This window comes from Chiloscyllium plagiosum, unplaced genomic scaffold, assembly GCF_037043375.1.
Source record: "Chiloscyllium plagiosum isolate Xiang-an unplaced genomic scaffold, Cpla_swu_hap1 HiC_scaffold_2, whole genome shotgun sequence".
Taxonomy (NCBI): Eukaryota; Metazoa; Chordata; class Chondrichthyes; order Orectolobiformes; family Hemiscylliidae; genus Chiloscyllium; species Chiloscyllium plagiosum.
In genome coordinates this window covers 96561037-96588994 of record NW_028270140.1, presented here as the reverse complement: position 1 = coordinate 96588994, position 27958 = coordinate 96561037, and the positions used below count along the sequence as shown (strand labels likewise).

General features: G+C 40.0%; 1 protein-coding gene and 1 long non-coding RNA gene across 19 annotated transcripts in view; one reads left to right on the top strand and one right to left on the bottom strand.

The window, feature by feature from the left end:
* The window catches only part of ppip5k2 (diphosphoinositol pentakisphosphate kinase 2), a 151975-nt gene that overhangs the window by 2636 nt on the left and 121381 nt on the right, over window positions 1–27958 (top strand). For all 18 annotated transcript variants that reach the window (XM_087998756.1, XM_043710134.2, XM_043710153.2 and 15 more), the window contains exons 2-6: window positions 2440–2771; window positions 11197–11392; window positions 12454–12544; window positions 23593–23678; window positions 26522–26676. In XM_087998756.1, coding sequence (XP_087854882.1) covers window positions 2652–2771; window positions 11197–11392; window positions 12454–12544; window positions 23593–23678; window positions 26522–26676 — 648 coding nt within the window. In that variant the 5' untranslated portion in view covers window positions 2440–2651. The remainder of the gene's footprint in view (window positions 1–2439; window positions 2772–11196; window positions 11393–12453; window positions 12545–23592; window positions 23679–26521; window positions 26677–27958) is intronic.
* The window catches only part of LOC148151943 (uncharacterized), a 95129-nt gene that overhangs the window by 53087 nt on the left and 14084 nt on the right, over window positions 1–27958 (bottom strand). The window lies entirely within an intron of this gene.

The window sequence follows — 27958 nt, the reverse complement described above, 5'->3', positions numbered from 1 at the left end:
AATAGTTTGATGAATTGAATTGCATCTGGAACACAGCACCTGACACTTACCTTTAAATGGAAAAAGTTAGGGTCTAAGCTACCTTCTTAATGTAGTTTAAGGGAGTCTGGTCTGATCCATAACACTTTGCAGTATCCTGTACCTCCAGCTGCTTCTTGATGACGTTGAGTAAATTGAACTGACTAAAGACTAGCCTCCATTGTACGGGGATTACTGGAGGAGGTCTCGATAGATCGTCTACTTGGCACTTCTGGCTGAAGATGGCTGCAAATGGTTCAGCCTTTATCTTTTGCACTGATCTGTTGTGCTTTTCCATCATTTTAGGATGTGGATATTTGTGGTGCTTTCTCCTCCTGTGAGTTGTTTAATTGTCCACCATCATTCATGACTGGATGTGACAGGACTGCAGAGTTTAGATCTGGTTCATTAGTTGTGGGATCACTAAACTCTATCTGACAATTGCTGCTATGCTGTTTGGCATGCAAGTAGTCATGTTTGGTAGCTTTACTAAGTTGCTATCTCATTTTTTAAATATGCTGAGTGCTGCTCCTGGCATGTCTCCTGCACTTTTCGTTGAAGCTTCTCTCGATAAGAAGGTGGTGACAGAAGATTGAGAGCAGCAAATATGACATGCCTATTCAGTAACAGCTAATAGTTCCAAGTTGGTTTATTTAACATTTGTGATGGGTCAGATCTTTGCAGCCATAATGAGGGGAAATAAGTCAGTGGCGAGAATAGAGTTAATTGAGGAAAACCAACACTGACTTTTAAAAGGTATGATTGACCCAGCTAATTTGTGTTTTTTTTTAACAACATAGAGAAGGTTTATGAAGAGAATGTGGTGAATGTTGACTCCATGAATTTTACGAATGCACTTGACGAAAGTATTACATCAAAGCCAGTTCACATAATTGAGGCAAATGGAATAGAAGAATCACTCTGCAGTTGATTTTATTTTTAAAAGTGGCTTCATGACAGAAAACTGTGATTGTAGTGGATGATTGTTTTTCACTTTGAAATGTGGTAGACTGGTGTTTCCTAAGGGTCAGTGCTGGGACCACATTTTGCTGGCTATGGATGAATTTGATTGTGAAATATGGAGTAAACATTTAAACTTGATATTTTACAACCAGCTAAACTGAATCTGTACCTCACCATGCTGTAGGTTTGCTGCCACCATTCTCTTTTTTTTTTAATGACAATCTACAGAACATGCTTGGTCTAGTGCGGTAGAGGAAGATCATGTACTGGTCTAACTAGAAGAGGCTCTTCTGTTGAACAAGAATTATTTTATTGCATTACTTTCAGATTATATTGATAAAGACAAATCTTAGGTCCATAGTTAGCCTAGATCAACAGGTGGGATTGAGCCTGTGAGCTTTGATAGAACGTATTGAAACAGATTTACTAAAAATATTTCCTTAAAAAGGGAGCTCATGTACAAAGAGGGGACCAAAGATATTGTTCTTTGGTAATGTCCAATAGATTCATGGAAAATCGAAAATTTTATAAATTTTTATTGGAAACTCTAATAAATCCGCAAGCCTGACTGGAAAGGAACATTATTTATTGTTGAATGCCAAAATAGAGCCATGTAGGCCAGTTTGTAAAAGATTTTGACTTGGGCTGCCAGGTAGGTTAAATGTTTTGCTGAAACTTCGAGTCTTCACAGGCAGTCGGAAAAATGACTGGGCTAAATCAAAATTGAGTTGGAGGGGGGAAATGAAGCACTGACTCCCCTGTGGTATCCACATCTCTCTAAAGGCATTGAGAACATTGGACAAATGTGTGCTCAGGGTCTGCTTTTTTTTAATATTTGTTTTTTAATCAAGTTGTCCAAAGATGTTAGTACACACCTCTGGAGCCAGTGGGACTTAAATCTGCTCTTCTGGTTTAGAGTATAGACAATACCACCACATCACAAGGCCCCAGGTCAGCTTTATATTTTTGTCTAAACGTGTTCAGCCATGTTATGAATAAGGGCTCAGGTGATGACTTCTAGATGGGTAGGTCTAGTATCAGAGGAGCTCATCACCAACCAGCTCCACAGGGAGATTAATTTGTGATTTGCCATGGCCATGGACCTTGTAGGGGTTATCACAGAAACAGTATGCAAACGGTACAATTCTGAATGTAACTGGTGTTTAAAAATTTCCAAATGCCTCAAATGTGGAGCTCCTGCCTATTGTCTCTTATAATATTTGTGATTGTTTTATGTTAACCATTTTGACTGGGTATAGCACTGTTGTAAATAGCCTTTAGTTGTCTAAATACATCACTTATAGTCAGATGTTATTTTCATTATTTTAATTTCACACATTTTCATATTCTTGGTTTAATTAAATAGTTGGCATAACAGATTTATGTTCTTGCAAATCTATCTGATGACAAATGTATTTACTTAATACTCATGTGAAATTTTGTCTGCTGTATTTTTAGATGGAAGACTGTAACCTTGCTATGTAATAGGATGTGCTGCAACCTTTAACAATGTGCGTGGACTAAATATGTAGACTTGGCAGTAATGACGTGAAGTGGATTTGGCACCTACTCACTTATCGAACAGCCACACTTGGGCAATCTTCCTTTGGTTGCACAGAAGTGTTACTATAGCTAGCAGTCTGGCAGCTAGTTATTAGACCTGAACAATTATGTCTGCTCATGGCCTGGATTCTCATAATTTTTTTCTTGGTTCGGAGGATACGGAATTGTTGCATCAAATGAAACCTCAAGAATTTGAAGATTTTGATCAAGATGAAGAATATGATTCTGTGAGTGCTGAGTATTAATTGCTTTCTTAGAATGAGGGATCAATGTTTTGTAAGATACCATTTTATACTCATGTAAAGGTCGGGTTTTGAAGGTAGTTTTTTAAACGCTGAAATTAGGGGGTTGACTTGTACACAAGGTGATCTTTTCGAGCTGATGAAATTCCTGCTTGGCATGAATCAAAAAATGGACAAACAAGAGCCAGATCTCTATATAAAATAATAAACAACAAAAGGAAAATGAATTATGGCCATTATTAAATATTTATCCACAAAATAACTCTACTCTGCCTGCTACAGTAGAATTCGGTCGTACTGTATTCCAGTTACCAGGCCCATAAAATGCATATAGGTGTACACGTATTAGATTAGACTCCCTACAGTGTGGAGATATTCACAGCAAAAAACTTCTCACTATATGTCACATATATTATGGAATAGCTGCTTAAAACACGAGTTGCTGGTACATGCAAACGTTCATTAGAATACTTCAAATTCACTGACCTTGTCAGTGGCACAACTGAGTAATTCGTTCCAGTTGTCTGGGTCAAGCATATCATGGTATGGATCATCTTCATCTGCACTTTCAAAGGGATCTTAAATTGATTTGTCATTACTTCCATCTGACGATAAATAGTCATCCTCTGCACCATCTAAAGCATTAGAAATTCCACATTTTTTGAATAATTTCAGTTTTCACCTCCTTCCAGGAATTAACAATCCACTCCCATACAGTTGCAAGTAATGGAGCACGCATGTTGCCACCCCTTTGTGAAGCTTTTTCCCCTTCTTGCATTCAAGTGTTCCATTTCTTCCGTACTAAGTCCTTAAAAAGTTTATTGATGCTAACATCCAGTGGCTGCACGATGCTCGTAAGGCCTCCAGGAATTATTGCAATGTCAGTATTGTTAGCTCGAAGTTCACTGATAACCCTTTTTGCTCTGTGTGACCTGAACATCTCCCAACCCAGTAAGCTTTTTTTCCTTTTTTTGTATAGATATTTTTATTGAAAATTTAACATTTTTACAAGTTTACAAAATATAAAAAAACCAAAGTATCAACACTGATATACAATTAAATCTTAAATAAATAATAACCAAAATTTAACAAAAGAAAAATACCAAGCAAAAAAAACAAAACTTAATCACTAATCTAAGCTACAACTAACCAGAGTGTACAATTTAAGTCTCTTACATTATTCAAATAAGATTTAAAAAATCCAACGGATAACATATAAATTGGGTAGTGAGATACATACTCGGAATGTATAAACATCAAATCGTAACAAAACCCGTATTCGTGCGGGATTCCTCTCCCAAATGGCCCCAGACCAGCCAGGTTCGCCATCTCAGTTAAATAAAAGCCCTTGTTAGGATGGCCGAAATATCTGTATTTATATAATTCAAGAAGGGCTGCCATATTTTATGGAATAATGCGGTCTTTTGGTGCACCATATTTGTAAGGAAGTCAAGGGAATACATTCCATAATTAATCTTTGCCAATTTGAAAGTCCAGGGGGCCCTCAGCCGTCCAGTTTACTAAAATATTTTTCCTTGCACAGCAAGAGAGAATAGAAAATAATCTCTTCCTGTGCAGGGAGGGTAAGTTCGAAAAGCCCAAAAGGAGAGATACAGGGTCCACTCTAATTTCCGTTCCTAAGATTTCTGTCAGAGCACTTGCTACTTTAGTCCAATATCTACGGATCTTATGACAGGTCCATAAGCAATGCACAAGAGTACCCACCTCTATTTTACATTTGGGGCACATTGGAGATGCTCCTGCCTTAGATTTTGCCGATCGATCCGGTGCTATATGGGCCCTATGAAGTATCTTCAGCTCAATGGCCTAAGTTCTGTTGCAGATGGTGATTCTTCTGGCGTTTTCCCAAATGTCATTCCACGTTTCTATAGAGATTTCTAGTCCCAAATCCTGATCCTATGTTTTAAGCAGATTGTCCATATCTCCCGATACTTCATGTAATAAATGATAAATAGTACTGATGGAAGATATCCCCATTGGCCATAGCACTCTACATTCTCTATCTGATTTATAAAGACTATCTAATAATGTAGTCTTCTTCTGTATGTAATCTCGAATTTGGAAGTATCGAAAGAGGTCTCCATTAGGTAATCCAGATTTCTGACACAGCTGTTCAAAAGACATCAGGACCCCTTCTTTAAACAGATCCCCTAAACATGAGATACCCCTGGATCTCCAGAGTTTGAAAGTGGCATCTGTAAGCCCCAGTTGAAATCCCCATGCTCCCACTATCGGAGCATAGGGGGATGTTTTATGTGAGTTGCCCTCATTTTGCCGCATTATATTCCAAGCTTTAATTGTATTTAGTATTATAGGGTTTTTACAGTGGTCCATAATGATTTTCCTCTTGTCTGAAAATAAAAGGTTAATATGTGGGCATTTTACTTGAGAAGGGCTTATGCCCGAAACGTCGATTCTCTTGCTCCTTGGATGCTGCCTGACCTGCTGCGCTTTTCCAGCAACACATTTTTCAGTATTTTACTTGAGAAACCTCAATGTCCAGCAAGATTGATTGTGGGTCAGACAAGACCCAATCAGTTATGTAACTTAATAGGGAACTTCCTAGATTTTAGAAAATATCAGTTAAATTCAATACTCCCCTTGCCTTTGGAAGCTTTAGCTTCTTCAGCTTAATGAGGGGCCGTCTATGATAAAGGAACCCAACCAGCCTTATAATTTACCAGCCTCGGCAGCATCACTGGAAGCGCTCTCATAGGGTATAGGAGACGGGGCAGGACATTCATTTTAATTAGTGCTATTCTACCTAGCCAAGAAATTGGAAGGTCTCCCCATCGCTGGAGGTCCTGCCTTATCCTTTCCAGTAAATGCACAAAGTTAGCCTTGTATAACTGACCAAATACTGGGATAATAAAAATGCCTAAGTATAAAAAAACCCTCCAGGGACCACCGAAAAGGAAAGTGGGATCCGTCCAATAAGTGGGATATGCTAGCAAGGCCACCCATTGGCATAGCCTCCGATTTTGAGAAATTAATTTTGTAGCCTGAAAATACACTAAATATATTAATAACTTGGATTAAAGCGAGGCACGGACATCAGGGGATTACTGAGAAATAGGAGAACATCGTCTGCATAAAGGGTATTTTTATGTTTACCTATACCAATCCTCGGGGCCATTACATTAGGGTCAGCCCCTTTCGCTTCTGCTAGTGGCTCAATTATTAGCGTAAATAGCAATGGCGAAAGAGGCCATCCCTGATGGCAGCCCCTATCCACACTGAAGCTATCTGAGCTTAATCCATTGGTAATCACAACTGCTTTGGGATCACTATACAATGTTGAGACCCATTTGGTAAACACCTTTCCAACGCCAAACCTTTCCAATGTGTAAAACAAATATGACCATTCAACCCTGTGGAATGCCTTTTCTGCGTCTAATGAGACTACTACTCCTGGTACCTTTCCCTGATGGCAAGTTTGAATCACATTCAAAACCCTTCTAACATTATTGGATGATCTACAGCCCTTAATAAACCCCGTCTGATCCTACTTTATAATATGTGGCGATACCCTTTCTAGTCTCAATGCTAATGTTTTAGAGAGGATTTTAAAATCTACATTTTAGCAAGGATATTGGTCTGTATGACACACAATCTTCTGGGTCCTTTCCTTTTTTTTAAGGATGAGAGAGCTATTCACCTCTTTCAGCGAAGGCGGGAGACAGCCCTGACTGTATGCGTAGTTATACATGTCCATAAGTGGACGAGCCAATATTCCTGTAAATTCTTTATAGAATTCAGCTTGAAAGCCATCTGGGCCAGGTGTCTTACCACTCCGAAGTTGCCTGATTGCGTCAAGTATTTCTTGGATTGTTCGGGGAACATTCAAGACTGATACCTGTTCCGGAGTTAGGTCCGGAAAGGTCAGGTTTTTAAAAAATGACTGCATCCTCCTAGTCCTGTCTTTGCAATCCTGCGATTTATATAAATCAGAATAAAATTTCCTAAAGATTGTGTTAATCCTTTTATGATCATAAGTCCATATACCTGCGCTTTCCTTGATAGACATGATAGTTTGAGGGGCCTTCTTTTACTTTGGAAAAATGCTAAGTATCTACCGGGTTTATCGCCAAATTCATATAACCTTTGTTTTGCAAATAATATTTCCCTTAGCCGTTTGGTTAAACGTGGTGTTTAGAGCTGTCCTATGGGCCGTAATCCTTTGCAATTTGATGATAGAAGGTCTGTCAGCATATGCTGTTTCAGCCGCTTTAAAGCGAGCTTCAAGCAGACGCTGTTGTTCTCCCTTTAATTCTTTCTGGATCGCTGAGTATGAGATGATCAAACCTCACGCGTAAGCTTTGATGGTCTCCCACATCATTGATGGGTTGCTAGTCGTACCTGAATTAATTTCTAAAAAAGTTTTAAATTCTTAAGAGAAGTACTTTACAAATTTACTATCTTTCATCAGGAAGGGGTCCATATGCCAATGCTGGGGGGATGTCTCATTGTTCCTCGCCTTGATTTCCATATATACAGCAGCATGATCGGAAATTGCTTTACTGCCTATTTTACAGGATGATGTGGAATTTAAAAAAATCGAGGGGGCAAAAAACATATCGATTCTAGTATGACATTTATGTGGATTGGAGTAAAAAGAAAAATCTCTGCCCTGTGGATGAAGGCATCGCCATACATCTACTAATCCTAATTCTTTGTTCAAATCCACCAATTGTCTAGATCTGGGAGATATTCTTGCAGTACTCTAGGGAATCCTATCTATTTCTGCATCCATAATACAACTAAAGTCTCCCCCTATAATTGTATGACGAGCACCGAGAGCCATTAATTTTGAGAAGGATGTGCCGGGAGGCAATACAAATTTAAAATTGCATATTCCTCTCCATTTATAAGGGCTTTAATCAGAATATATCGTCCAGATTCGTCTTTTATCTAATTTAGGACTTTGAAAGGGAAATTCTTCCGAATAAGAATAACAACTCCCCTGCTTTTTGAGCTAAAAGAAGAAAAAAAGGCCTGATCAAATCCACCCTGTCGTAATTTCAAGTGTTCTTTATCCAATAAGTGTGTCTCCTGTAGAAGAGCAATATCAACCCTTTCTTGAGGTCTGATAATATTTTCTTCCTTTTGACTGGTGAATTGCTCCCCTTGACATTCCAGGTGCACCACGTAACCGACTGATCAATCATAATCGTCTGGGCAGATCCGAGATCCCTCGGGAGGGGAAACCCTATCCAGAACATCCCGAGCATAGAGCATATAAAATTCACAAAAATAAAGGCTCTCTGATACACTCACGACAGTATAATAAAAAACTATTTCTCCATTTAAAAAAAAAAATAAAACATATTTAAATGGAGATTTTCCCCCTTGTTCCCAGGGGGTATCACTTCCTTTCCAAAAGTCCATTGTATCCTCTCCCAACCAGTGCCCCACCCTTGACACAGGCATTCCTTAATAGGATGAAGAAAATTCAAATATACTACAGAGCTAGAGTTAACAGTCAGCACCCTACCCTCCACCCCCCCCCCCCCCCAAACACCTGGATATATTTGGTAGTGTTAATACCATGTATAAACATATATAACTATAAAATTACAGCCTCAACAAGTAATAATTAGATTTAAGAATACAAAATAACAAGGGAAAGACAATCCCGCTCCTAGAGAGAGATAAGATAGGATAAGGTAACCACCTCCCCCCCACCAACATTAACTCGACCCCCCGGCCATATATATATATATATATATATATAGAATTTTTTTTAAAAAAGGGGAGAAAATTGTTAAGTAGAGAACAAATAAATAAATCCCTCTCCCCACCCCACCAAGATAATATTAAACAGTAAGGTAAAAAACAAAGGGGATTAATATATTTAAAAAAAGGGGATGTAAACCGGAGTGGGGGGAAAGCAAACCAACATCAATTAACTCTTATAATTTATCTAAGAGAGTCCAAAAATTCCTTGGCCTTTTCCGGCCATCCGAAGTTATACACGGATCCTTCATGGTTAACGTGTAGCGTTGCTGGGTAGCGCAAGGAGTACCGAATATTTAAGTCCCTTAAACACTTGTTTGCCTCATCAAATGCCTTCCTCTTTCGGACCAGAGCTGGGAAAAAGTCGTGGAATAACATGACCTTGGATCCTTTATAGATCACGGCTTGGGGATCTTTTCCAAGATTTCTGGAGGCTTCTAAGAGTATCTGCCTCTCCTTATAGCTCTGCAGCCGGAACAGGACCGGGCAGGGACGCTAGCTCGAGCCGGGCCCGGGTATTGCAACCCAGTAGGCCCATTCCACCCTTACCTGGCCTGATCCAGCCTTCAGATTTAAAAGCTGTGGAAGCCACTGTTCAAGGAACACTGTAAGCTGGCCTTCCTCTTCCCATTCGGGAAGGCCCAGCAAACGAATATTTTTTCGACTACCTCGAGATTCTCTAAGGTCTTGGCTCGCTGTCCGAGAGTCCGGACCCGATCCACGGCCGATTGTGCTGTAGTTTCGGAGGTCGCGGCCTTTAGCTCCACCCCTCCGACTCGACGTTCAATTTCCTTGATGTCTCGGTCGTGCTTTTGCAGCATGGCCAAGAGTGAGTCCCATCGGCTTCGGGATTCTTCAATAAAAGCGCGATCTTCGCATCAAATTTGGAGATTATTTCCACAAGGCTCGCCACCGTAGGTAAGTCCCCCGGGGTGGCTGCGGACGCCTCTGCTGCAGCTGGAGAGGGTGGGGGAGGGGTTCCTGCTTGCTGAGAGCTGCGGGCACCCTTCCCTTTAGTCATTTTTACTGGGGATTAAATTGTTTAAATTCAATACTAAACAACTAACTACATTAAGTAAAAAACTATTTTAAATGATTTGGTGAGTGTGGTGGGGGCGGGTGACCCACTTTGCCCAAGTCTTGGGAGGAGCACTGTAGACTCAGACTTGCTGGGTTGCCGCCATCTTGGATTCCCTCGCTTTTTTCCTTTCTAAGTCAACCTAGTCACATATTTCAGAACTCCCTAATCCAAGTCTTGCAGCCACCTTCATCCATCTACCCTTTTTCAAGGATGGAGACCATAATACCTCTCGGAAATTTCTGTTTGACCAGAGTTATCCGCTTAAAGATCACCAAAGGCTTTAACTTTGTTCCGTCTGCCATACAACCAAGTACCACAGTGAGTCGTGGTACTTTCATGGCCAGCAGTTTTTAACTAAGACTGTTTTTGCTCCAATCTCGTCCACAGTTCTATTCCCTGACATATCGAAGTTCATTGGGGTTTCGTCCGTATTGCCGATGCATGACAGCCTGTATCCATTTTGCTTCTGATTACAAAGTGATGGAACCTTATTGTCATTACATCCTGCTGGTAGATGTTGGGCAATCTTTGTTTTCTGTCCAAGCACTAAATCATACCTTTTCACAAACCTACTGCACCATCCAGCGCTGGCTTTGAAATCACTGAATCTATCTTTTTAACTTTGTTTTTGGCGCATATTCTGATACATTGTTGAGTCACTATGCTTCTGTTCCGATGACACTGAATTATCCAGTCAGCAGTCTTTTCTTCTATGTTGTGGCCACATGTTCAGCTTTCCTCAGTTGGCATACTTCTGTTTTGGCATAGCCTTTAACTGTGTGGCTTTTTTCATCCAATCTCAGACAAGTTTTTCAGAAACAGAATTCCCTTGTATCTGTGCTATTATTGTTATTCTTCTTTGCAACTTCGTTAACTTTTGGTTTAAATTGTGCTGTATACTTCTTTCTTCGTGATGCCATTTTGTAAGAAAAATTTGGGGGAGTTTTCCAATAAGTTTAGACGAGAACTGTACTCGACACCTACTTCTAAGACATTGAGGCAACAGCAGGAAGAGGGCTGCCATAAGGTACCATAGATATTTGCATGCACAGGTCAAATATATGTATGTAAATATTACTTAAATATATAAAGTATAGATATCAACATTCAATTTAACAGTTTGAAAATCACATTGCGCAAATATATACTGGTGCGTATAATGTGATGGTGCAGTTATTGAATCAAAAATGTATATTTGAATCAAAAATGTACAAATCATGCCCTTTAAGGCTGCATATATGGTCAGGAAGAGACGCCCGAAAACCTAGGGTTGACTTGTGTACAAGGTCTCTGAAAAATACCAGATTTTTGGCCAAAAACAAGAGGTCTCCATATACACAATGTCAATCTGTACATGAGTATATACAGTATTTGGAATCGCTGTGTTGTGTGTGTAAATAGTGACTTAAATTGAATTAAATGAAGATCTAAATTGTAAACTGTTTCAGCATTACATCATGTTTCTATTCACTGCCCTCTAGAGGACTGTTTTTCAAAAATAAACTATCCAGTTGCTACCAGGGATGATACAAGACCCATTATTTTGATTAATTGTGTATTATTTTTCTGTAGCCACCAGAAAGGCAGATTGTGGTTGGAATTTGTGCCATGGCCAAGAAATCAACATCAAAGCCAATGAGTGAGATTCTAGGGCGACTTTGTAGGTTCAAGTACATCACTACTGTGATATTTGAAGAGGACACTATTCTAAATGAACCAGTGGAACAATGGCCACTTTGTGACTGCCTCATTTCTTTCCATTCAAAAGGTAACTGAGGACACTCTAAATGTTGAGGTTGTTTGCTTCATTGTGTATTTTCTGTTATTTTCCCAGATTTTGTAAAGATGACCATCATTTACTGTTATCAAATAATAAATCACCATCAACATGTGATTATACATGTGCGATGAAATTCCACAACCATGTAGTTGATGTCCTCGTTGCTCCTCTAATCCAGAAAATGTGTACTGTTCATATATGTTCTAGCACCCTGTAAAGAGTGCTGCATTGAAATGGATTTCAAATCATGGAAACATAGGACTTGGGAGAAGGAGTAGGCCATCCTACCTTCAGGCCTGCCAACGCTCAATCAGGTCATGATTGATTTCTTTGTGGTCTCCATTCTACTTTCCTGTCTGACCCATATAACCTTTAATAACATTGTCTATCACTTACACAAAGTTGTAGTGCAAATGGCAATAGAAAGACAGTAGGCAACAATAAATAACAGTATCTCATTGCATGGTTGTTCTTCACAACGTGAACGCAGATGGTCAGGATTGCCAAGCTATTCAACTGAAAGCATTACAATCAAGCGCCATTCTTCTTCATTAAACTGGCACTTCATAACATTAAAGTTTTGATTCTACATAATTTATTTGCTGCTTCTTTCATCCAGGGATACTGGGGCCAAAATATAATTAACATTATTAATCACACAAGTTGTTGAATTTGAAATTTTGAGTCTGGTTTTCCTATTTACTATGAAAGGGAAATTAGATATACCTCAGTTTGGAGTCAAAAACAGGGATCTGTAATAGTTTTGATAAATTATCCCAAAGACTATCAATTTAATGTAGCAGGTGATAACATTACTGTTTGTAGATCCGTTTATCTAGCACAAAATATCCAGTTTTATACCAATTACTTAATATTCCTAGTACAACTGTTCATTCTCATCACTGCTGCTGTAACTAACCTCTTATGTACATCATAAATGTTGGAATGTATAATTCTATTATTTACTTGTTTATCTTTTGGCCAGTAAAATGTAAAATTTATTTCAGTTAAGTTAGAAATTTTGAATTCACTGTCTTTGTCTTTTTAAGGATTTCTGTTGGACAAAGCAGTAGCTTATGCGAAGCTCAGGAATCCATTTGTTATTAATGATTTGAACATGCAATATAATATTCAAGACAGGTAAGCTCCCTTGACAGCAAATTACTTGCTAATGATGAAGGCTATTGACCTCTGGTCAATAATGACATCTCCCAAAATATATTTGGAATACAGCTGTTGGTCTAGTAGCTTTGAGGAGAAGAAATCAGCGATAATTACTGCTTCTAATCACTATTAAATAAGCTTTGCTGAAATGTGTGTAGGAATATGAAGTGAGAATAAGCAAATAAAGTCATTAATAATATTGTTATCCTCCTGTTTCCAAGTAATTCAAAACCATTGCATGTAACACTATCTTAAATATCTAGTAAAATAGAATAGAATCATAGAAGCATTATGGAATGAAAGACACCACTTGACCACTGTTTATGGCACCTGAAAAATTAGCCACCCTGCTGAATCCCACTTCCAAATGTTGCTTTGTAACCCTGAAGCTTGCAGTCCTCCAGATGTTTATCTGCACATCATTTCAAATGAGTTGTGGGGTTCTGGCTCAGCTAACCTTTACAGGATGATGTTCTAGATTCTAACTGCCTTCATGGTTAGGAAAACAACCCAGTCTGTCAAATCTTATCTTCATAACTGCAATTTTGCAGTCCTGACATTGAGCTGTTAAAGAAAATAGGTGCAAGGATATTTTTATTCACTTCTGGGGTGTGGGCATTGCTGGCTGGCCAGTATTTGCTGCCCTTGAGAAGATAATGGTGAATTGTCTTCTTGAACTGCTGGAGACCACATGCTGGAAGTTGACCCACAATACCCTTGTGGAGGGAATTTCAGGATTTTGATCCAGCGACAGTGAAGGAACAGCAACATATTTCCAAGTCAGGATGGTGAGTGGTTTGGAGGTGAATTTGCAAGTGCTGGTGTTGCTCTGTAACTGTTGCCCTTGTCTTTCTAGATGGAAGTGGTCATTGGTTTGGAAGGAGCTATTTAAGGATCTTTTGATGAATCTTGTAGGTAGTACACACTTGCTACTGAGTGTTGATGGTGGAGAGAGTGGGTGCTTGTGGGTCTGGTGCCGAGCACATGGGCTGCTTTGTCCTGAATAGTGTCAAGCTTCTTGAGTGTTGTTGAAACTACACTCATCCAGGTAAATAGAGTGTATACCATCACATTCCCGACTTGTACCTTATAGTTGATGGACAAGGGAGTTAGGAGGTGACTTATTTGCCACAGTATTCCCAGCCTCTGACCTGCTCTTGCAGCCACTATGTTTATGTGGCAAGTTCTGGTTAATGGTAACCCCCAGGATGTCGATAATTGGGGTTTCAGTGAAGGTAACACTGTTAAATGTCCAGTGACCGTAGTTAGATAATCTCTTATTGGAGATGGGTGTTGCCTGGCATTTGTGTGGCACAAATGTAACTTGTTACTTCTCAGACTACACATGGATATTGTCCAGGTATTGTTGCATTGGACATGGACTGCTTCACTATCTGAGGGGTCACAAACTGTGCTGAACATTGCAATCACTGGCACACATTCCCATTTTTGACCTTATGATGTAGGCAAAGGCCATTGATGAAGTAGCTGAAGATGAATTCTGCTTCTATGTTATTCTTGAGTGTTGTTGTTCTACTCATCCAGGAGAAGGGCTTATGCCCGAAACGTCGATTCTCCTGTTCCTTGGATGCTGCCTGACCTGCTGCGCTTTTCCAGCAACACATTTTCAGTTCTACTCATCCAGGCAAACACAAAGAACAAGATAGTTCACTCAGTCCTTGAAGCCATTTCGCAAGACCACGATCTCAACTCTACATTCCTGCATTTATCTGAAAACCTTTCATGCATAAACTACTCAAGAATTTATCTGGAGGAATACCTGGAGAAACTCTGCAGGTCTGGCAACATCTATGGAGAGAAAACAGTGTTAATGTTTGAGCCCAGGGCCCTCCTTCAAAACTCAGGAGTCACTGGACTCAATTATAACAGTGTTTTCTTTCCATAGATACTGCCAGACCTGCTGAGTTTCTCCAGCAATTTCTGTTTTTGTTTGATTTCCAGCATCTGGTGTTCTTTCTGTTATTTTATGCCAGAATTTATCTACCTGTGCCTTAAAAATAATAAAAGATTTTGCAACTCCTGCCTTTTAAGGCAGATAATTCCTGAGAAAAAAACATGTTTCTTCATCTGCCTTAAATGGGCAACTCCTTATTTTTCAAATATTACCCCAGTTCTAAATTCTTCCACAAGATAAATACCCTTTCCATATCCTGTGGTCTAGTCCCCTTGCGATCTTTTATGTTTCAAATAAGTCACCTCTGACTCTTCTAAGTTTCAGAGGATACAAGCCTTGACTGCCTAGCCTTTCCCCATAAGACAGTCCGCTCTTCCCAGTTATTAATCTAATAAACCTTATCCGAACTGCTTCCACAGCATTAATGTCTTTCCATAAGTACAGTCACACACAGTACTATAGATAAGGTCTCGCCAGTGCCAAAAATGACTGAAGCATTACCTCCCTATGCTTGCATTCAGTTCCCTTTGCAATAAAACATAACATTCCTAATTTAGCTTTCCTGATTACTTGCTGCATACTAACTACCTGTAATTCATGTACTTGGATACCTAGTTCTTTCCAAATCTCCAAGGTCTGTAACCTCTCCCCATTTGGATAACATGTTTCATTTTTATTTTTTCTGCCAAAGTGGATAATTTCACATTTTCCCATGTTGGACTCAATTTAACTGTTCTTTGCCCATTTAGTTAAGCTATCTCTATCCCTTTATAGTATCCTAATGTCGTCTTCACAACTTCTGTTTGTACCATTGAAAATTGCTGACGTGACATTGGCCATCTCGGTTTCTCTGCTCCTTTCCACCACTCTAAGCTGTCCCCTTCTGAAATACCACAAGCAAAATAATATCATTTACGTAATACCTTGCAAGATCTGTAACAAACACTACATTGGACAAACAGGCAGCAAACTAATCACGAGGATACATGAACATCAACTAGCCACAAAAAGACATGACCCACTCTCACTAGTATCCTTACATATGGATGAGGAAGGATACCACTTCGACTGGGACAACACATCCATCCTAGGACAAGCCAAACCGAGATATGCACGAGAACTCCTAGAAGCATGGCGTTGTAACCAGAACTCTATCAACAAACACATTGACTTGCATCCCATTTACTACTCTGAGAAAAAGAACAGGAAATGACATCACCAACCCAAGAAAACCCAAACACATGTATAGAAAGCGGGTCATACCATTACTGCTTCATCTGGAGGCTCACTGATGATGTCACCTAGTGTGGTGATGAAACATTTGAAAACAAGCCTTCCAGCTCAGTGAGCAAACTTTAAATCTCTTCTCTCACCTTAAAAATGAGCCCCCAGTCTTGAAATCCCTCATCCTCAAGAAAAGACAATTACCATGAACTCTTTTTATGTCCCTCATTATTTTCCAAACTATTAAGTCGCTTCTCAACTTCCTCCGCTCCAGTCAAAAAAGTCCCAGCCTTTCTTTATATCTCTAACCTTCCATACCCCACAACATCCTGGTAAATCTCTTCTGAACCTTCTCCAGCTTAATAATATCCTTCCTATAACTGGGAAACCAAACTGGACACAGTTTTCTAGAAGAGGCTTCACCAATGTCCTGTATAAATTCAACATGACTTCCCAACTCCTATATTCAAAGGACAGCAATGAAGGCAAGTGTGTCAATACCTTTTTAAACACCCTGTATATGTGTGATGCAAACTTAAAAGAATTATGTACCCACAACCTTAGGTCCTTCTGTTCTGATCAATAACTAAGGCCACCATTAATCATACAAGTCCTATTCCTGTTCGCTGTACCAAAAAACAATACCTTACACTGTTCAGATTGAATTCCATTTACCATCTTTCAGCCCATTACCCATTTGATCGAGACCCCTTTTTAATCTTGGACGACCTTCTTCACTGATTTCTGTGCTACCAATTCTGGTGTTGTAGACTAATTTCCTAACCATGCCTTCTACATTTTCACCCAAATCTTTATATGAATAACAAACAAAAGAGGACCCAGAACTGATCCCTGTGGAACACTGTTGGTGACAGGCCTTCAGTTCAAAAAGCAAACCTCCTCCACCACATTCTGTCTCTTGCACTTAAGCCAATTATGTATTCAATTGTGTGGTACTTTAAAATGGTAAGTATTCTTTTCTACCCCTGGACTTGTATATGATGGGCAAGCTTTGGAAAGTTTGGAGATGATTTGCTGCAATATTCCCAACCTCTATTCTGCACTTGTAGCCATTTTTTTTTTGGCTAATCCAGTTCAGTTTCTACTCTGTGGTATTCAAGGTTGTGGATAAATGTGCACTCGGCAATGCTGGTGCCACTGAATCTCAGTGTGTGAAGGTTCAATTGTTTTCTATTACAAGTAGTCATTGACTGGTGCTTGGTGGCATGAATGATGTTGGCCACTTATCAGCCCCCTCCTGGGTATTGACCAGGTCTTGGTGCATGTAGACATACATTGCTTCAGTTCTGAAGAGTTCTAAATAGCGCTGAATATTGCAAAGCTATCAGGATTCCTACTTCCATCTTGGGAGGAAAGGCCATTAATGAAGCTGCTGAAATTAACTGGTTCTAGAGCACTACACTGAGGACCTCTTGCTGAAGTGCCTGACCTCCAACAACCACCAACATTTCCTTTTTACTAAGTGTGACTCTAACCAGTGGAGAGGTTTCCCTTGATACCCATTAACTCCACTATTGCCGAGGCACTTTGATACCATACTTGATCAGATACTGCCTTGCTATCAAGGACAATTCTAGATTCTCCCATTTTGGGGCACGGTGGCACAGTGGTTAGCATTACTGCCTCACAGCGCCAGAGACCTGGGTTCAATTCCCGCCTCAGACAACTGACTGTATGGAGTTTGCACATTCTCCCCGTGTCTGCGTGGGTTTCCTCCGGGTGCTCTGGCTTCCTCCCACAGTCCAAAAATGTGCAGGTTAGGTGAATTGGCCATGCTAAATTGCCCGTAGTGTTAGGTGAAGGGGTAAATGTAGGGGAATGGGTCTGGGTGGGTTGCTCTTTGACGGATCGGTGTGGACTTGTTGGGCCGAAGGGCCTGTTTCCACACTGTAAGTAATCTAATCTAAACAGCTGTATGTGGTAAACATCTGCAGATTTACAATCCTCTGAGATAAGAAATTCCTCCTCATTTCTGTCTTAAATTTGTAACACTTAATTCTAAGATTAAGCCCTGGTTCTAGATGCTCCCAGAAGGGGAAGTAACATTTCCTCATGTACTTGTCAAATCCCCTAAGAATCTTGTTTGTTTCAATAAGGTTGCCTCTCATTCTTATAAACTCCAAAGAGTACAGGCTCAACCTCTCCTTATAAGTTAATTCTTCCGTAATTATAGTCTAGTAAACTTTCCCTGGACTTCCTCATTTACCAACATGTCTTACCTTAGAAAAGCTGACCAACTGTGATCTGACTCGTGTCTTGTATAGTTTTAGCAAAACCTCCCTACTTTGTCCTCCATTCCCTTCAATTCAAAGGCCAACATTCCCTATTACCTCTGAACGTAGATTCTAGCTTTTTGTGATTTATGGGCGAGTACACCCAGATCCCTCTTCTGTAGCTTTCTGCAGCCTTTCTCTGTTTAAAAGTAGTCAGTTCCTTTATTCTTCCTGAGAAAGTGCACAGCTTTCCACATTATATTCCAGCTGTCAAGTTAACCTATCTATATCACTCAGTTGACTCTGTCATCCTCACCACTTGCCTCCCTGACTTTTTTTTTCAACTGCATATTGGCTGTAATGCATTCACTTTCCTTGTTCAATTCATTAACAGCATATCAAGTATAACTATTTACCACCTGTATGTCAAATATTAGTTTGATAATTCCTAGTGATGGCAGTCACTTCAGTGTTTGAATATGTCCAGAATAATGTGGAGATCCAGAAGTTTTTTGTTGGTATTTCTACACTCCATGTTGCTATGCACTGTACAGGTTTTCCAAGACTGCTTTGCATAGTGGGAGCTCCTGTTTTGATACCAAGCACAATATGCAATCCAAGAAAGCCAGAATAAGTTGGTTATTTTCCGGTTGACAAACTGTAACTGGTGAAATGTCACAGATGAGTGCAGGATCTTAATTATAAATGTTCTACAGTCATGACATGAATGTTGGAACTGACTGTGTTGTAGCTAAAATTTGCTACTGATATGAAATTAGGTAGGAAAGCAAGTTATGACGATACAAAGGGTCTGTGTGAGCAGACGTTTGGCAGATGAGGTATAATGTGGGAATATGTGATACTGTTCACTTCGCTAAAAGGTTTGGCAGGAAGAGAAAAGTAGAATATTTTTGAAATGGATCGACACTTCAGAATGCAAAGGGATCTGAGTATTCTTGTATTAAGAAATGTTAGCATATAGTTACAGCTTCTAGTGGGAAATAAAAGGAGCATTAGTCTTTATTATAAGGAGATAAAGTATAAAATACAGGTTTTATTCCAACTATGCAGAGTGTTGATGAGACTGTTCTTGGATTACAGTGTGCAGTTTTGGTCTCCTTGCCAAAAAAAAGTAATATAGGTAATTCTCACTTTACGCAGCCCAGCTTAATTTTATTTCCTTTTTAATGTGTGTTTCTTGGACCATTTTTGTTCATTTTCGCATCATTTACTTTGTCAACATGGATTGTCATCTTGAATCAAGTACTGTAATGCCTCCATCCTGGGCATACTTTTTTTTTGTTCTGGCTGTGGGCAAGGTGTCCAACCTTCCTCTTGGCCTTGCTTTCTGGTTTTGTTACCCACCCCGTTCTCTACCCCAGGCCTTGTTCCTCTCAGATATAAAGTGCTTCCATTTGAAACGGTTCAGAGAAAATTCAGTTAATTCCTGTGATGAAGGTTGTCTGTGTTGAGCAGCTTAATTGGGCTTTGATGATTTAAGAGGTAATTTTTCAAAAGAGATTAGATATAGTGCTACACTACAGACTTGAGAAAAGTTATAACTCATGGAATCAAAAGGATAGTAGCATTGTTGATACAAAATTGGCTTAATGATATGAAACAGAGTAATGGTAAAAGATTATTTTTCAGACTGAAGGTTGGTAGTGGAGTTTCCCATCAGCTTGTATTGAGTCCCTTGCTATTCTTGATTTATCTTAATGATCTAGCTCTTGGGGGACAGGGAATATTTCAGAACTACAAATGGATGCTGACAAGTCGGTGGAGAGGCAGATAGGTAGAAAATGCAGAAAAGTGAGAGGTCATGTATGTTAGCACAACGAGTATGGCAACTTGGTCGAAACCAAAAGTGTTCCAAACTAAATGTTAAACGTGACAGAACGTGTGAAGAGGGCAATTGATAAAGTAATGTGCTTGTTTATTTGTTAATAGGAGCATAAAGTACAAAGCTGAAAATGTGTTGCTGGAAAAGCACAGCAGGTCAGGCAGCATCCAGGGAACAGGAGAATCGACGTTTCGGGCATAAGCCCTTCTTCAGGAATGAGGAAAGTTTGTCCAGCAGGCTAAGATAAAAGGTAGGGAGGAGGGACTTGGGGGAGGGGCGTCGGAAATGTGATAGGTGGAAAGAGGTCAAGGTGAGGGTGATAAGTCAGACTGGGGTGGGGGCGGAGAGGTCGGGAAGAAGATTGCAGGTTAGGAAGGCGGTGCTGAATTCGATGGATTAGACTGAGACAAGGTGGGGGGAGGGGAAATGAGGAAACTGGTGAAATCCGAGTTTCACCACTCGGATTTCACCAGTTTCCTCATTTCCCCTCCCCCCACCTTGTCTCAGTCTAATCCATCGAATTCAGCACCGCCTTCCTAACCTGCAATCTTCTTCCCGACCTCTCCGCCCCCACCCCAGTCTGACCTATCACCCTCACCTTGACCTCTTTCCACCTATCACATTTCCGACGCCCCTCCCCCAAGTCCCTCCTCCCTACCTTTTATCTTAGCCTGCTGGACAAACTTTCCTCATTCCTGAAGAAGGGCTTATGCCCGAAACGTCGATTCTCCTGTTCCCTGGATGCTGCCTGACCTGCGCTTTTCCAGCAACACATTTTCAGCTCTGATCTCCAGCATCTGCAGACCTCACTTTCTCCGCATAAAGTACAAAAGCAAAGAAGTTACACTGAACACCAATTAGACCTCAGATGGAGTATTGTGTACAGTTCTGGGTGTCACATTTTAAGAAGGATGGGGTTACTTTTGGAGAAAAGAGGTTTTGAAGGATAGTTCCATGGATAAGAAATTTGAGTTATGAATATAGATTGGGGAAATTGGGACTGTTCTCACTGGAGAGAAGACTAAGGAGCTTTGAGCGAAGTTTTCAAAATCATGAGAGATTAGATTAGATTACTTTAGATTAGATTACTTACAGTGTGGAAACAGGCCCTTCGGCCCAACAAGTCCATACCGACCCGCCGAAGCGTAATCCACCATTCCCCTACATTTACCCCTTCACCTAACACTACGGGCAATTTAGCATGGCCAATTCACCTAACCTGCACATTTTTGGACTGTGGGAGGAAGCCAGAGCACCCGGAGGAAACTCACGCAGGCACGGGGAGAATGTGCAAACTCCACACAGTCAGTCGCCTGAGTTGGGAATTGAATCCGGGTCCCTGGCACTGTGAGGCAGCAGTGCTAACCACTGTGCCACCATGTCGCCCACAATTTGGTTTGAACAGAATCAATAGGAAGAACTGTTCCTACTCATAAAAGGAACAAGAAGAGAGGGAATACATTTAAAGTCATTTGCAAGAGAAGTAAATAGGATGTAAGAAAGAAACTTACTCAGACAGTGAATAGTTCAGGTTCAGAATAGATTGCTTAGATGTATCATGAAGGCAGTTTCAATTGAGACATTCAGGATGGCATTGGCTGATGACTTAGATTGGGTAAAGGGACAAAGCTGGTGGAGTGGCACCCAATTGCCATGCTCATTCGGAGAACAGGTGCAAACAGTCTTCTGCATTGTAACAGTTCTCTGATTGATGTCAAGCTAAATAAAATTCTGAGGGAACTTGAGGTAGATGCTGACAAGATGTTCCACCTCATGGTGGAATCCAGAAGTGATGATACATTTTAAAGAAAAAGGATCAGTCATTTAATATGAGGAGGAATTTTCTTTCCTGAGGGTTGTTCATGTTTTGAATTCTGTACCCAGAGAAGAGGAGACTGGATCATTGTCATATAATCAAGGCTGAATTGGACAAATTGTTGATCTGCAGGGGAGTCCAGTCTTATGGCAGGGCCAGTGTTGGTGGTGGTAGGCAAGAAACATCTTATTGACAGGTGTAGCAGTTTTAATAGTCAGGAAGGCCTTGTCCCTCCTATTTCTTATAGTCTTATCAATTTATACACTTGCAGCATCTGAATTTCTCTGCTGATTAATTGCTAAACAGTGTTAAATAACACTTCGATGTTGTGAATTTGACGTTGTTTTGGGACAATATTTGTCTTTTAGATTAGATTAGATTACTTACAGTGTGGAAACAGGCCCTTCGGCCCAACAAGTCCATACCGACCCGCTGAAGCGCAACTGACCCATACCCCTACATTTACCCCTTCACCTAACACTATGGGCAATTTAGCATGGCCAATTCACCTAACCTGCACATCTTTGGACTGTGGGAGGAAACTGGAGCACCTGGAGGAAACCCACGCAGACATGGGGAGAATGTGCAAACTCCACACAGTCAGTCGCCTGAGTCAGGAATTGAACCCGGGTCTCTGGCGCTGTGAGGCAGCAGTGCTAACCACTGTGCCACAGTGCCACCTTAGGGTAACTGTAAAGGGAGCATATTACCTGTTACACTATTTGACTGTTGCTGTTAATCATTATGAGCAGGGCCAGATTGTTTTAGAGGGATATAGGCCAAATTATGGCAAATGGAACTAGATTAATTTAAGATATTTGGTTGGTATGGATGATTTGGACCAAAGGGTCTCTTTCAGCTCTATGACTATTACTCTAAATATGTTTTTATCTGTGGGAATGTTATGGGTCTGTCACTTCTTCATGTGGTTCTTGAGACTGGAATGAAAAGGTCCTATGTTATGGAAACTTGTGAATGCTTTCTTTCTTATTATACATAACTTGTCATTTACACAAATGATTTGAATGCGAGCATAAGAGGTACAGTTATTAAGTTTGCAGATGACACCAAAACTGGAGGTGTAGTGGACAGCGAAGAGACATACCTCAGATTACAACAGGATCTGGGCCAATGGGCTGAGAAGTGGCAGATGTAGTTTAATTCAGATAAATGCGAGGTGCTGCATTTTGGGAAAGCAAAACTTAGCAGGACTTATACACTTAATGGTAAGGTCCTAGGGAGTGTTGCTGAACAAAGAGACCTTGGAGTGCAGGTTCATAGCTCCTTGAAAGTGGAGTCGCAGGTAGATAGGATAGTGAAGAAGGCATTTGGTATGCTTTCCGTTATTGGTCAGAGTATTGAGTACAGGAGTTGCGGCTGTACAGGACACTGGTTAGGCCACTGTTGGAATATTGCGTGCAATTCTGGTCTCCTTCCTATCGGAAAGATGTTGTGAAACTTGAAAGAATTCAGAAAAGATTTCCAAGGATGTTGCCAGGGTTGGAGGATTTGAGCTATAGGGAGAGGCTGAACAGGCTGGGGCTGTTTTCCTTGGAGCGTCGGAGGCTGAGGGGTGACCTTATAGAGGTTTACAAAATTGAGGGGCATGGATAGGGTAAATAGGCAAAGTCTTTTCCCTGGGGTTGGGGAGTCCAGAACTAGAGGGCATGGGTTTAGGATGAGAGGGGAAAGATATAAAAGAGGGTGGTACGTGTATGGAATGAGCTGCCAGAGGAAATGGTGGAGGCTGGTACAATTGCAACATTTAACAGGCACCTGGATGGGTATATGAATAGGAAGGGTTTGGAGGGATATGGGCCAGGTGCTGGCAGGTGGGACTAGATTGGGTTGGGATATCTGGTCGGCGTGGACATATTGGATCGAAGGGTCTCTTTCCATGCTGTATAACTCTATGCCTCTAAAAACAATTAATTTGTTCAAAAATTCTTTAGTCATTTTATTTATGACCTCAGTCTTCATTTTTATATACAGGAGAAAAGTTTACCAGATTTTGAAAGAAGAGGGGATTGAGTTGCCACGCTATGCAATACTGAATCGTGATCCAAACAAGCCAGAAGGTAACCTATTTCTAGATTTAGCTGTTTTTGTTGACTTTTGATATTGTGTGGATACATTCAGTTCTGATAAAACATAATAATCCCATTCTTGTGCGATCTCGGGTTATAAGAAAATCATGCAATAGCCATGCCATTTAAACTAAGGGAGCTGGAATTGTGTTATAGCCAGTACAGATAAGTAATGTTTGCGTGTACAAATAATGGTCTAAAATCATGAAAGACATTAAAGCCAAGTCGAGTTGAAGAAACACGCGTTATAGCAGAACCAAATGGGTAAGTTTTGGTAGTATTGTTGTATGTTTTAGTTCCATGCGATTAAAGTAAATGCAAGTAAATGCTTCTCTAAATTCACCAATATGGAGAGATGCTATTTTTCATCTCAACAAATAGATGTCACTGTTGAAGCCATGGTTGCCCATGTGTATGTAGTTTGTCTTTGAAGATGGCTCACTAATTTCCTGTAAAGTAATTATTCTTTTTAGAGATGTTCTTGAGATTTCCTCATTGGGCTCCTTTTTGGATTTTGGGGGTTGACTTCTTTTTCACCAATTCATTTGTATTAACTGTACCTGCTGTATTCTGTTGACACATCAGATATTTGAACTTGATTACAAGCAAAATTAGAATAATTCATTAATATTCTCATTAACTATGAATTCCTTTGTTAAATTTAAAGGAACCGTGTACAAGGAAAACATTAATTGATTTGACACCACAGTTTGTAATTGGGACAAGGTAACAGGCATAAGTTAATAGATTTACTTGGGGGAAAAAAACTGACTTAGACTTTTGCATTCATTTCCACAGACTGCAGTGAATGTGTTTCCATCAAACATGCACATCGATGGAACATTTTAACCAGAAAAATTACATTCGTGCAATCTCCCTCTCCTGCCAAAACCCTCTAATCTCTGCCATCGAGACTTCCTTCATTTTATTTTTATTATTTTTGGTTTGGAGCTGAAAGTTGATGGTGACCTTGGGACTAAGAGCAGCAGCTTGTATTTTTTTTTAAAAAGAGAATTTTAAAAACTGATACTGCTTATGAGGCTAGGCCTGTAAGTTATTTGCAGGTTAATTCTTGTTAAAAGAATGCTGTAAATATTTTGGTTCTGGCAATGCATTTTGCTCAGACGTTTGACAAGATTTGAATGTTAACTGAGGCCTCATAGGGATGCAAAGGAAAAACCAAAGCTTGAACTGTATTTAAATCAGGATTATGGCTGTAAAAGCTGCAGGGTGGCGTTTGATTGCTCCCTGGTAATCCTGTCATTATCAACCTATTGGAAGATTCAGCAAATAGAACATAAATATTAAGTGTATATTTCTTGGAGCCTACTGGAAGCTATTCGTATGTATCAGTGTCTTCAGAAATCAAGCATGATGCAATTCTATGTGACTGTGATGTTACAGATTGTGGAGTCTGCTTAGACGAACTGGCATCTTATTTCTTTTCTTCTGATTTATCCCTTGACTGTCTATTTGTCTCTTTTTGAGAGCGAGGGTGTCTAGAACCAAAAACATTTGGGTATAAATCATAGATATTAATTAGATTATCCTGTGATTTAACTTTGCTCTGCTAAAGCTAAGTACCAATAAATCAGTGGTTCTTCTGTTTAAGCTATAAATGTCATATCTGGTATCAATTATTCTCACAGTCTGGTTTTGGTTATTCAAAAAGTCTGGTTAGGAATCATTGGGGTCAGTTTTGAGGGTCATAGTTAAATTAAAGTGCTCCATGTTGCAAATACAGACTATGGAGACTGATTTGATTTGAATTGATTTGGCTGGCTGTCTCCATGCTGTAACACTGTATACTCCTCTTACAGTTCTTTTTTAACCTCCCTTCCCTCCAGCTTTTGCCTTTCCCCTCAGTGGCCTCCTACTCCCCTGTCCATCTGATCCTTGCAACCTCCCTCTCTGTCCACACCTACAATGTTCCTTTTCCATATTCACCCCACCCCATCCAGATGACTCCTTCACCACTGCAACCCTCTCAAGTTCCCCCTGCTTCACCACTACACTCAATTTGACTTTGAACGTGATATTGATGAGTAATTGCTTTTTGATAGCAATGTTAACAACACTCCATTGCTTGGCATTAGATTAGGTGGGAGTAGGCTATTAAGTTGGTAATTGGTTGGGTTGGTTTTGTCCTGATTTTTGTGGACAACATATATTACAATTTCCAATTAAAATGCTGATGCCAGTGATGTAACTATACCACAGCACTTTGGTGAGAGTTGCTGTTAGTATTGAAAACCAATGCTCTAACACTGATGGGACCAGAACTGTCAGTTAGCTGTTCTTCCTGCATTTCTTGATATGAAACGATGGAGTGAAATTATTTCTAATATCCCTAATTTATTAGCATTATTCTTTTAATTCTGTTGCACATTCTTTGTCTGCAGAATACATTTGTGATGCAATTCTTAAAATTAATTTTAAACAATTATTGGTTTGACCTTTTATTCCCTGCTGTTTCTACAGTTACATTTAATATAGTATTTTGTTCACACACTTTCTGTACTCCTAACCATCTTTAAGATTTCTATATGATAGTCCAGTGTCTCTGTTTTTGCTGCAAAAGCAGGATTATCTGCAATTTTCCATGTTTTGGAATTGGACTGTTTCATGTATATTTTCCAGCTCCTTTTAATGTTTTGAAATCATGCTGAGCATTGCTTTTATGGCTCCTTTGAGACATTTCAGCCATTGTGTCAAAAAGCTAGTTCACTGGGATGGACCAAAATTTCCTCAATAGCCTTTAGGAATGGACAACAAATCTGACTTAATTTGTAAAGTAGAATTTTTTTTTAAAAAAACCCTCTTTTCTTCATTAGAATGTAATTTGGTAGAGGGTGAAGATCATGTTGAGGTAAATGGAGATGTCTTTCAAAAACCATTTGTGGAGAAGCCAGTGAGTGCTGAGGACCACAATGTTTACATTTACTATCCAACATCTGCTGGTGGAGGAAGCCAAAGACTGTTTCGAAAGGTAAGTTTTGCATTATTTTATAACACTACGAGTCATAATATTTTTACAATGTGAAACAAGCCCATTATGTCCATGCTGGTCATCAAGCATCCATCTATTCTAATTCCATTTTAAGTGTTCATCTAAATACTAAAATATCTGAGGGTTCCTGCCTCTATGACTGTTTTCAGGCTGTGAGTTCTAGAGGTGCTAGAGAAAAAAAGCAAACTAATGTTTAGAATCTCTCAATGATGCTGTCTGACCTGCTGTGATCGCCAGTATTTCTTTTTTTTTAGCATTCCAGACACTAACAAACTTTGTTTGACTGCCTCCTCAGGCAGTGAATTCTGAAGTTACTGACCCCCTGAGAAGAAAATCCCACAAGTGAATAAAAAAACATATCTGGCTGACCAGCATTTATTGTCAGTCTTCAGTTGCTGTTAAGGTGGTAGTGAGCTGCCTCTTCAACCACTGCAGTCCAGTGCTGTAGGTATACCCACAATGCTCATAGAGAATTCCAGGGCTTTGACCCAACAACAGTGAAAGAATGGTGATACATTTCGACATCAGGATGGTGAGTGGCTTGGAGGGAAACTTGCAGGTGGTGGTGTTCCATGTATCTGCTGCCCTTGTCCTTCTAGATGGAAATGGTCATGGGTTTGAAAGGTAATGCCTAAGGATCTTGCTGAATTTTGTAGAAAGTACACACTGCAGCAACTGCAATCAGATCTGCACACAGTACACTAGCTGTGTCTTAAGTAGCATTATATGCAGCTTTTTCATAAATTCCTTGTCCTTGTACCCATGTCTTCACTAATAAAGGCAAGTATGTCTTATGCCTTCTTAGCCACCTTATTCACTTATCCTGCTGGTTTCAAGGGTCTAACACCATGTACACCATACTGATCTCTCTGATCGTTTGTAATTTTTATGGTCCTGCAGTTCAATGTGTCATCCCTTGTCTTGTTCAACCCCTCATAACTGCATTGCCTCATACTTGTAGGATTAAATTCCACTTGCCATTGATCAGCTGATTTGCCCGATCTGTCTATGCTGTCCTGTAATCTAAGGCTGTCCTCCTCATTATCACTACCCCACCAATTTTTGTGTAATCTCCAAACTTGCTGATTGCTTTGACATTTATGTCCAAATAATTCATATACATAGTAAGCATCAAGGGACAGCACCAAACACTTTGGTATGCCACAGGACACAGGCTTCCAGTCTCTTAAACAGTCTTCAAAATCACCCTCTACATCTGACCACAATCTCTCTCAGCTCATTTTGTTTTTTAAATGACAAT